This window comes from Nyctereutes procyonoides, unplaced genomic scaffold (assembly GCF_905146905.1).
Source record: "Nyctereutes procyonoides isolate TBG_1078 unplaced genomic scaffold, NYPRO_anot_genome, whole genome shotgun sequence".
NCBI lineage: Eukaryota > Metazoa > Chordata > Mammalia > Carnivora > Canidae > Nyctereutes > Nyctereutes procyonoides.
Window position 1 is genome coordinate 30964598 of NW_026575122.1, and position 11979 is coordinate 30976576.

General features: G+C 33.4%; 1 protein-coding gene across 1 annotated transcript in view; it reads left to right on the forward strand.

Moving 5' to 3' along the window:
• Window positions 1-11979, forward strand: part of EEA1 (early endosome antigen 1) — a 115392-nt gene that overhangs the window by 99693 nt on the left and 3720 nt on the right. The window contains exons 22-28 of the mRNA XM_055336671.1: window positions 1650-1832; window positions 7068-7253; window positions 7805-7936; window positions 8929-9114; window positions 10074-10312; window positions 10582-10702; window positions 11317-11415. Of these exons, the coding sequence (XP_055192646.1) occupies window positions 1650-1832; window positions 7068-7253; window positions 7805-7936; window positions 8929-9114; window positions 10074-10312; window positions 10582-10702; window positions 11317-11415 (1146 nt within the window). The remainder of the gene's footprint in view (window positions 1-1649; window positions 1833-7067; window positions 7254-7804; window positions 7937-8928; window positions 9115-10073; window positions 10313-10581; window positions 10703-11316; window positions 11416-11979) is intronic.

An 11979-nucleotide genomic window follows, 5' to 3' on the forward strand; every position in this document is an offset into this window, starting at 1 on the left:
GAGCTGTGTATACAAAGGTCCAGGTGGACAACTAGTGCAGAGACCTTAAGCTAGAGCAAGCTTGGGATTTTCTAAAAATAGAAGACCAATATTGGTTAAATATAGTGGAAGAGTAGAAAATGATATGAAATGAGCTCAGAGAAGTAGACAGGGGCCAAAGCATATACATGCAAATTTATAGATTATAAGACAATAATAATGATAACTTTGTTCTAAGAATAATTAGAATCAATTGGAGAATTTTGAGTGGAAAATGGTACAGTCTGACTACAGGGGGATAAAGGAGCAAGCAGAGAAGGCACTGAAAAAGTGTCGGTAGTAGTCCAGACAGTTATAATGATAGCATGAACTGAAGTGTTAGGAGTGAGTGGATGATTTGGGAATATATTTTGGAAGTTGAGTCATCAGAACTTGCTGATAGATTAGATGATGAGAGATGATGGAAAGAAGAATCAACTACATTTGATGATGGAAAGAAGAATAACTACATTTGTGGCTTATACAAGTGCATAGTTGATTATATTTATTGGGGAAAAGTAGCAGCTTTTTGATGAGCAGTGTCAGGATCAAGAGTTCTGCTTAAGATAGATATCTGTCTCTCATTGAAATGGAGATGTCAGGGAAGTACTTGATCATAATGAGGCCAAAGTTTAGGCAGAGAGGTTAGGGCTAGAAACATAATTCAGAAGTCAGTTGTAAATAAATGATATTTAAAGCCATGAGTGTAGTTGAGATCTTTTAGAAAGAGACTATGTATGGAATAAAAGAAGGACAGGGACAGAACCCTGGGGTTCTACAATATTGAGAGACCAAACAAAAGAAGAACTAGTAAAAGATTTTAAGAAGGAATGATCATTAAGATAGGTGCCATGAAAACAAGCTTGAAAAATGTTTCTAGGAGGGAACATCATTTGCTATTTCAGGTACAACTGGGGGGTTAAGTAAGATGTGGACAAGGAGATGAATATTGAATTTTGGAGCAGGAGGGTCATTGGTCATTGGTCAACAAAAGTTGCATTGAAGTAGTATTTTTATTTTAAAAGCCAAGTGTTTATTTTCCTAATGTGCACACAAATTTTAAGTATGTCATATTTGTACATATCTCCTGAATCTTAAAAACTAAAGACAAGTTTAGAGAAGTGTCAGACCTTTGCAAGATTTTCCCTTTTCTTCTGCCTTGTTAATAAAGATAACCTGTAAAAATTTCCCAAGTTATTCTGGAATTTCAAGGAGTGGAAATGATAGACTTCAACACAGTAATGACTCATTTCTTTCATATAGAAATTTCCATTAGTTCAACCTTAACTTACATTCTCTTCTAAAGCATCTAGCACTGCATCTTCTATCAGAATGTGGTTATTATTCTCAGTCTCCCGACACATTGATATCACCCAGTGAAATACTTTTTTTCTTTACTTAATGCTTTTTTATTTTTTGGTTTTTAAATCGGGACTTGTTAGATTTTGGATTTTGTACATACTTTAAGTTTGTAATGAGTAAGTAAGTTACTCTTGATTAAATAAGAATTTTAGGACCTAAATGCTGTTTACTTTGTTCTTAGGAATCTTCTTAGTTGTGTGGATTTCATTTTATATTTGTAACTGGTTTTCGATATGCATACTGTTCTAAATAACTATTGTGTGTTCCAGACAGAACTTGAGAGTAAACTACAGCAGCAGTCCACACAAGCAGCCCAGGAACTTGCAGCAGAGAAAGAAAAAATGTCAGTGTTACAAAATACCTATGAAAAAAGTCAGGATAATCTAAAGCAGCTTCAGTCTGATTTCTATGGGAAGGAATCTGAGCTTCTTGCCACCAGGCAAGATCTTAAGGTATAGTAAAATATATCACAAAAACTCAGTAAGTTGCTTATAGACATTCATTAAATGGTTGATTTGAGCCAGATGGGCAAGGGAATGTTAGTATTTGTAGAATGTCATGCTTCTTTTTGGGAGTAACGTGCCTTTTTTTTTGTAACATGCTTTTTAAAATTTAAATTGTTTTATATTATTATAAAATGTATAGGTTAAACACAGACATTTAAAAATAACATCTGTAATAATAAAATAATTTGGAAATATGTTAATTACTGCATTATTAGCTTATCTAAAGACTGCTGTCTATGGAAGAAGGTAACTTTTAGAAAGGACTGCTGTTGGAAAAATCCAAGGAGTTTTAAAATGTAAACCACTTGTGAAAATGCAAGCATTTTCCTGTTGCTTGTCAGGCAGTATTGACTTTAGTTTTTTATATTGGTCAACTTCTCAAGACTACCAGAAAGTCTAATGATTAAAATTAAGAGATTTAGCTCAAAGTAAACTTAACCCTAATTATCTAAACATATATGGAAACCTTGTTCTTGACAGTATTGTTTTAATCAGTACTGTACTGATTAAAATAACATGTTAAAATGAAGGATATACAAAAAGGATAGTTTTTATGTAGCATTAAGTATGAGTTCTCTAAGATAAATGGAACATTTTTGTTCTCTCCCAGAAGATTCAGCTAGTTCTATTTTTTTTGTCATGGTGAAGTATTATGCTTTTTGTTTCTTCCCTGTTTAGTTTTTTTTATTTGTTTAATTTAAAGTACATTATTGAAAAATTTTGTTGAAAATCACAGGATATTTATACATTATATATAAATATAGTATGTCTATATTTTATTATAGGCTGTTATAGGGAAGACTTTATGAGGGAGAAAGGACTTGAACAGGTTCTCAAGGATATATAGAATTTGAATATATAGAGTCATGAGGAAGGTCATTTCACTTAGGCACATTTGGGAAAAAGTGCTGCAGGGGAAATGACCAGAGCCAGGAGGTAGTTACCAGTTGACTACCATGCTATTTTGTGTCTGGCGGTTAAGTTTAAAAAGTTCGGGATCAAATCATGAAGTATCTTAGATGCTTAGCAGAGATGATTGGACTTTATATTTGAGGGGGGAAATAAAGAGTCTCAGCAGAGGAATAAAATGAAGAAAATAGTACTTTGGACAACTTAACCTGGAAGAGGTTTATGGACTACTGGATTGGACCTGGATAAACTAGAGGTAGGGAGATTAGTTAAGAGGCTATCTTCTTTTCTCCATAAATTCCATTAATGAAGGTATGAATTGATTACACTGGGCTTAAAGTTCAAGAGGAAGGAGCAGAAGAGATGAATGAGAGAGATGGGGTGAAACAGGAGGGCTAAATACAGATAGGCCACAATGGAACCACAGGAACCAGTGGTGACTAATGATTTGACAAAGAAATAGGAAACTTGGGTCAAAGAATTTTCCTCATGCCGAGTTGTTATAAGAAAAAAATACCACCTGACATTTAGAGAGTGTCTCAATTGCTCTGTTTTCTAGTAGTTTTAAATTATTGGTATTTTTTTTTCTTTTTAACACTATTAAAAGGCAGGGAAGGTCTGTGGAAGAGTTTGGACTTTATCCTAAAGGCAAGAGGGACCACAGAAAAGATTTGCTTGGATCTGTAGGTTAGGTCAGTGACTGGCTGAGGATAAAGAATGGATTGGGGAGCAACAGGGCTGAGTGTGGAGACTAGAGAGGACACATGGCATAATCCAGGTACATGTGATGGCAGAAACAGTAAGGATGGAGAATGTAGATGAGTTAGAAGAATGTTTATCTGATCAAAGAGATGAAGTTTAATAATTGATTGTAGAAGTCCTTTAGAAATCATACTGATTTTTTTCTCATAGAGCTGTATTATTTACCCAAGAGCATAACATGGTGACAGGACATAGAGCTCTTAGATCAGTATTCGTTCACTAAGCTAACAGCTCTTTTTATTATGCTTGAAAACTACATTGTATACTAATAATTTTATACATGAAAGAAAAATTCAAAAGATTGAAATGTTTGGACAAAAAGGGAAAGTGGAGGAATAAGGCTACTGAGGAGTTTTCAACTATTAAGAGACATGGCTAGATCCTCTATTCCAAAGCCTCCTTTTGCAGATGAGGCTAAAGCCTGGAGTGCTTTGTGGCAGGCCCAGAGTTGCACAATGACAGACCCATGATTAGATCCCAGTTCTGATTCATAGCCCTTTACTCTTGTTATCATTTCGCTAGGATTTTTAAATATAAAATATAACATTGCTGAATTCTATTAGTAATGCTTCCAAAAAGAGAAGTATCTGAACTACTTAGGAAATTAAAAAAAAAAAAAAAAGAATTCCTGGAGAACTTCAGATGATATTTATGGACCAGAGTAAGACATGGTTTCAGCCATTATTTTTCTTTTGCTTCAGTGATGTTATATGATCTTGTTGCTTAGAAGTGAGAAAGGGAGAGATTGAGAACTTTGTTACATGACACCTGCCTAAGTCAAGGCTGCCATCTGTGGGCTGACAGTGTACTACTTCAAGACACCAGTAGAATGGAAGACAAGCTGGCCTGATCTATGCCTTTAGCCCCATCTGCTGGATTATTTATGAAATACTTATATGCTTGTTGACTGGATATTTCAAGTTGGCTATACCTTGTGCTATTCTTTACTGTTGAAGAGAGATAGAAGTGGAATTTAACTTATATTTTGTACCCTGGTAAGTTTAGAATTAAATATAAACCATTAGCCTATACCATTCCTTATGTCATTTAACCAGACATCAAGAAAAAGCAGTAACTAGAATTTTAAGTTTTATTTTAAAAGAAGAAAGGGAAAAATTGTTGGGCAGGCAAGAAACAGTAGTTACCACAGAATGCTGCAGAAATTTCTTTTTAACTGCACTGCTGTAATGTGACTGTGGTATTCAGGGGTCAAGGTTGGTAGTTGATATACTCAGGGATTTGCCTGTTCCAGTGGGAGTAGGGTGGTTAAAGATAGGTCCACAAAATATTGAGTGGGAGAGGGGAGTCCCTTAAAGAAAGAGATGCTGAGCAGATGAAAATAATATGGACTGCAACAAGAAAGATAAAAGGAATATTTAAAATGCAAGGCAGTATATCACTGAATGACAGAGACAAATATTCAGAGATAAGAGCAATATGTCTAGGCATCTTCAGAAAAGAAGAGTGCAGATTTTGAGCTTGATTTTAAAGATTTAGTCACTGGGATTTTGGGAGTTTAAAATTCTATTTACAAAGCAAATTATAGACAATTAGTTTTTTCAACTGGCAGCCTAGTGAAAATGTTCAAAATAGAAAGGGAAAATGTTCAAAACAGATTATTAAAAGATTTCAGGGAAGAAAAACAAATAAAATGTTTTTTTGGATATCATTGGATGTCATTTATACCATGGGCAGTTTGGAATTCTTGTGGGCAGAGATTGGGGGTACTGTTAACTTAGTCTTTAGCAAGCCTTGGTCGGTAGTGTTAGATCAGGACCTCTATTAGCTGATAATAATAATTGCTATAGACTGTATGGGCTAGGCTTTGTCAAATTGTATTATTTTTACTTGAAATCACTCTCACCCTTTGTGATACTTATGCCAGTTCCCACATTTACCATGAAGGCTTCTTTAAACACATTCCAGGCAAGGTTCTCTCACACACGTTGTTTTTCTGTGCATTTGATGCATAGCAAATGTTCTCCTAGTGTGTATAGCTTCCATTTTACATGCTGGTTCTGTTTTTCAGGTATGGAGTCAGCTTCTTTAAGTCAAGGACTCTCTTTTACCTCCCTGTTTACCTAAGGAGCACACTCAGTTAATGGTTAGCTGCTTGATTAGTAAAGGACTAGTGACTTAAGAAACCTTAGGGTTTTTTAGTATTCATTGGAAGCCATTGGAAATTGAAATTTCATTTTTATCAGAAAGACTTCTGAATTGGGTTTATTTGTAAGGAATAAACTTTCTCCTTAAGAAAGCTTGAGAAACTACTTAAATAAGGTCTTCATTTAAAATTTTTTTATCTATTTTTTTTTTCATTGAATAGCCATGCCTAGCCAGCAGGGATCTTTCCTAGATTTTATCTTCTGCCTCCTTTTCAAAGGAACTGTGTCTACAGAATAAGAAAGATGAACTTCTTCCAGATGGTAGAAGAGCATCTTAGAGTTCCTCTCCTTCCCTGATGATTCTTTACAGTTGCAACTGAGAGTGGCAAGGTTCCTGCCACCTTCCATCACCCACTTGTTGCCATAGCTACCCTGAAATGGAACATACTAGATCAGAAAGCTTGCCCTTTCCACCAGCTTTGGCTTCACAAAGTATTTCGGCTTTAGAAGAGTAACTATGGACATTGTTAACTAACAACACTACTTGTACCATATAGATTGGAAGTTAAGAGCCTGGGCTAATGGCTTTGTCAGAAATAGAGCCCCAGATGTCTGGTTGATTTTCTTTTGGTTCACTTGATCAGGTTGGTAGACGTGAAATACAGTTTTTCTTTTTTTTTTCCCCCAAGATAAAAACCTTTTTTTTTTTTTATGTATTAAAGATTTCAGCATGTCAAGGGACATCATAGATCCTATAAGACATTTATGTATATGTAATATAGATGTAGCATTTAAATACATCTCTTTTTAAATTGTTTTTCATGTCTTCCCATATCACCATCATCATCATCTTCTTCTTCTTCTCCTTCTCTTTCTTCTTTCTTCTTTCTCTTCTTCTTCTTCTTCCTCCTCCTCCTCCTTCTTCTTCTTCTTTTCTTCTTCTTCTTCTTCTTCTTCTTCTTCTTCTTCTTTTCTTCTTCTTTCTTTCTTTCTTTCTTTCTTTCTTTCTTTCTTTCTTCTTCTTTCTTCTTCTTCTTTTTCTCTCTCTCTCTCTCTCTCTCTCTCTCTCTCTCTCTCTCTCTCTCTCTCCCCCCCCCCCGCCACCCTGAGGGTGTTTGATATGATCCCTTCTTATTTGATATTTAATACTTATGGATTATTTCTAAAGGTTTTGGAATTGCTTCAATTTTATTAAGTGTCTTATACTAAAATTGTTTCCTTAGGCAAAGAGTTAACAGAGTTGTCTAGTGTTCTTTCTCTTTTGCGTGATCTTACTGAAGGGTATAAGGCTATCTTTTTATAGTATTTTGCTTTCTACTGTGCTTATGCTGTTGTGTTTCTGTTGAAATTTGCTAAAAACAAAAAAAAAGGACATATAATAATTTGGGAAAATTGTTTTTAAAAGTCTGTAGAAGAGAAGCTTTCTCTAGCACAGGAGGACTTGATTTCAAACAGAAATCAAATCGGAAACCAAAATAAATTGATTCAAGAACTGAAAACTGCCAAGGCTGCGTTGGAGCAGGATTCTGCAAAGAAAGAACAGCAGTTGAAGGAGCAGTGTAAAACACTACAAGATATTCAAAAAGAAAAGGTATTTATTTTATTTTCTGACTAAATCTAGAATCTGAGAATTGCAGTGGCTTTAGAAATCATCTAGTCAAATCTCTTACCTAATATAGGCATCACCTTTATCTTCAATAGCTCTCCTTAGATGTACTCTAAACCCTTTGTTCCTTTACTTATCAAATGAGGATTAAAAAGAGCTATTTAGTATAGGTATTAAATTAGGTAATATGTAATACTATTAACTAGTGCCTTATAAAGATATTGCTAGTAATAATAGTAATAGTGATAACAGCATTAATGAGAGAATAAGAATGGTAGTTTTGGCTAAATTTTGCAGTGTTCTTATTTTGGCTAGATACTATTCATTTTATGGTATTAACAGTATTTAATGCTTATAAAGATCTTACTGTTGTTCACATTGTATAAATAAGGTCATAGAGGCAAGTGAAGGTAAGTAGTTTGCTCAAGTTAAGTAGAAAGAGACAGTGTCCTAAATAGTAGCAGTTATTTTCTTACATTGATTTTCAGTTAAGTATTTACTTTAAAATTACTTTTTAATAAATTATTTTTCTACAGTCACTGAAAGAGAAAGAACTAGCAAATGAAAAATCTAAATTGGCAGAGATAGAGGAAATTAAGTGTAGAAAGGAAAAAGAAATTGCTAAATTGAGTGAAGAATTCAAGTCCCACAAGCAAGAAAGCATAAAGGTATGTTAAGATAATCATTTTTCTTTCCTCTGTACTCTATTGTCATTTAAATAAAAAATAAATATATTACTGAGAACTTACTGTATGCCACACATTGTTTTGTTGTTTTGACAATACTCTGCTCTCACCCTTTTGTTGAATAGTGTGTATCTATACACACACAATATACTATATGTATATTGAAACTATGTTACTTATGTTTTCAGATTACTGAATAAAGCAAAGTAACTCTGTACTAGATGAGGAGACTACCTAAAAAATGAAAATAAAATAAAAAAGATATTGATTTAGAAAATCATGCTTATAGATCGTAAACTTAAAAATATTTAAGAGTTTAGAATTAAGATTTTTAGGGAATACTGTTTTTTTATTTGTTTTTCTTCCCTGAAATCTTTTAATAATCTGTTTTGAACATTTTCCCTTTCTATTTTGAACATTTTCACTAGGCTGCCAGTTGAAAAAACTAATTGTCTATAATTTGTTTTGTAAAATGTTACTAATTTTCTTAGAGAAAGGTTAAATTCTCTCTTGAGTGCTCTCATTACCTTTTATGTCTACCAATATACTTATTTTGCTTTATAATTTATCACTTTATATCATTATGTTATTGCACACTGTGACTTCCTTAAAGCAATTAATGTATATAATTCATCTTTATATATATTCTTAAAACCTAACACAGTGTGTGATGCCTAAGGTGGTGACCAGTAAACTTGCTAAGTGAAGAATGGGAAAACAGAGAGGTAGAAGTTTTTCACATATTTTAATCAAAACATGCATGTAAGGTTATTACTTAAATTTAAATGGTTGTTGAGCAGAAAGTAAATAATCTTGCATCTTTTTAGCCAATTGCTTAAAATATTGAACTTTAAGAATCTCCTAAGAGATTAAAACTCAAATTATATATATTGTTATGATAACTTGTATAAATATCAGCTATGCTTGGAAATATTTCCCATAAAGGATGATTTATTTTTGGCCTTTTTCAATAGGAGGTAACAAATCTCAAGGATGCCAAACAACTTTTGATTCAGCAGAAATTAGAGCTTCAAGGGAAAGTAGATTCTCTGAAGGCCACCCTTGAACAGGAGAAGAGAAACCAGCAAATGCTAAAAGAGCAGGTGAAAAAGGAAGAAGATGAGCTCAAGAAAGAATTTACTGAGAAGGAAGCTAAACTGGTCAGTAAGTTAATGGTGGGAGTGTGTTTTGTAATTGATTTTGTTAAGTCAATCCAGTAAGAGGATTTTTCTCCTTAGAAGTTAGGATTTAAATACTCTCACCTAGTATTTTAATTTTTGATTGAGAAAGGAGATCTGATTTGTTCAAAGAGCTGATATGTGATTGGAAATATTTTAGTCTTTAATTATATTTTGGTTTATATAAGTGAAAATTCAATTAAACATAATTCAAAGAAATAAAAAGACTTTTAGTGCTAGGGAAACAAATCCACAACTATGTAGATTGAGGTAAATGGCATGAATGCTAATAACGCTAAACTCATTTGTTTGATCAAAGTGAAGGTTGATAAGGGAGAACGGAAACTTCAGTTTGGAATTTTGATGACTAAAGTCTACTTTTCCTTCCCTAAATTGTGCATGCCAACATGGGAAGCATCTGGCTTTCCTCTATTGAATTAAGTCCAAATATCCCCACATAACTTGAGTGCTGAATGTTTTAGTTGAAGATTTGCAATTTCAAGTTCACACAGTGATTTAAAGAATTTGTATTTTTGTTTTGTTTTGTGTTTTGTTTTGTTTTGGCAGGTTGATAGAGAAAAAGATGCATGTGGATTTTGAGACTGAAAATGCCGACTTTGTGTCCAGAGCACCTTGCTCTCCCTAACTATGTGTTCTTCCCCTGCTCTAGTGAGAAAGGGAAATTCTCAAATTGCTTTATGTTAATTGCTCTTGTAAGAAGCTTGCTGACCATTATTTCAGCATTATGGCCTTTGAGCCAGTTCAGAGTCACAGATACTTGTGGAATCAATTTAATTAGTGTAAAATGAAATATATCCTGCCTTCTTTCCTAAAGAAGTAATAGTATTTGTGTTGCCAATATTTTAAATTCAATAGCTAAATAAATTTATTTTGCATTACTTTTGTAATAGGTTTCTTTTCTCTCACTGTTCTTTTCTCAGCATTCTGAAATAAAAGAAAAAGAAATAGGAATGAAGAAGCATGAAGAAAACGAAGCTAAACTTACCATGCAGATTACAGCATTAAATGAAAACTTAGGCACTGTAAAGAAGGAGTGGCAGTCCAGTCAACGGAGAGTCAGTGAGCTCGAGAAACAGACAGATGACTTACGGGGTGAAATTGCAGTACTAGAAGCTACAGTTCAGAATAATCAGGATGAAAGGAGAGCACTACTAGAAAGGTGATTGATGTCTAGTAAAATTAGTTTGTTTCCATTCTTGGTGATGAAAATGTAGTCTTTTTCCACAATTTTTAAAATGGAAGAATCTTAAGAAAAGTATATAAGTCCTGCAAGTGTTTATGTAGCTATTTAGAAACTAACTCTTAAAACAATCAGATGGTTGAAATTAATGTATTATATTTGAAGTTACTGAAGTAGTTTATTATCTATGCTCTGGAAGCATCTTTATCATTAAAAAAAATTAATGGTGTCTTTGCAATCTGTTCTAGATATCTTAAAGGAGAAGGTGAAATAGAAAAACTTCAAACCAAAGTCCTAGAATTGCAAAGAAAGCTGGATAATACCACTGCAGCGGTGCAGGAACTGGGTAGAGAAAATCAGTCCCTTCAAGTAAGTCATCTGGTAATGTGAGGCTGTTTTTCAGACTGGAATGAACTCTTAGTGAAAAGCATATTTTCAATCTTAAAAAAAAAAAACAAACTCCTGTATTTAATAAATACTTTTGAATGGTTACTGTCAGTACTACCACAAAGTAGGTGTTATGGATAGTTAAATAAAAGCAAAAAGAATTTGCCTGAGAGACCCCTGGGATTAGTTATAAAGCCTTGTCATTCATGAATTTTCAGTACTGGGAAAATTCAGAAACACCAAGGAATAGGTGAGTCACTATGTGTTAAAGAAGCAATGGACTTGGTGCTGAGGAAGGTTGAAAGATTAGCATGGATGGGAAATCGCTAAAGATTAGAAATTACCAATGACTTTGAGGACTAAAATTTGATTTACTTTATTTATTTATTTATTTTTATCATTCGGACTTAAGAATGTAGTAACTTTTGACAATGGAAGCTGACCAAAGCATTTCCGATTTTTAAAATTCTATCCAGTGGTGCCTATAAGTCAAAATTATAAAGCTTGGGCACCCAATTAGAAATTATGCATCAGTCTTTAAAATGTTGAATATTATAATGTATGGGCAGCTAGCTGTTTGTTTTGTTTTTTAATAGATCAAACATACACAAGCGTTAAATAGGAAATGGGCTGAAGACAATGAAGTACAAAACTGTATGGCCTGTGGGAAAGGCTTCTCAGTAACAGTGAGACGGGTAAATGATTTTGTTCATATTGCTGTGGTTCTGGATTTTATTTCTCAGTATCAATTAATGTCTTAATCATCAAAATATCTTGCATTTGACAGATTAAAATGTTTTCTATTTATTGATTTACTTTGCAACTGTGTAGAATCATTAAGTTTTATACAGTCTAGTTTCTGGTCAGCATATGTGCTTCAATTTTAGTTTTAAATTTAGTTGTTGCCTTCCTATTGGGTTACTCTCTGGAATAATCATTTTCTGAACCAATGGGCCAGTATTAAACTCATATGTTTTAGTCATCATTGGGTTCTTTTAAAGAAAAAGCAGATATTAAAAAAAATTAAATAATACCATGTGATATTTCAGGTTTATATTCCCCTTGACAAAATTATGCCTGAAATACTTGGCAAATAGGAATGGTTTTCACCTGATAAAGTGAAGTGCTTTATCATCACTTTTTAGATGCCTCTTAAGGTACTTTTGAGAATTCCATGATAAATTTCATGTAAAGTGTTTAACATAATATCTGATAAATAGGAAACATTCAGATAACTAAGGGATTAACTTGACATATTG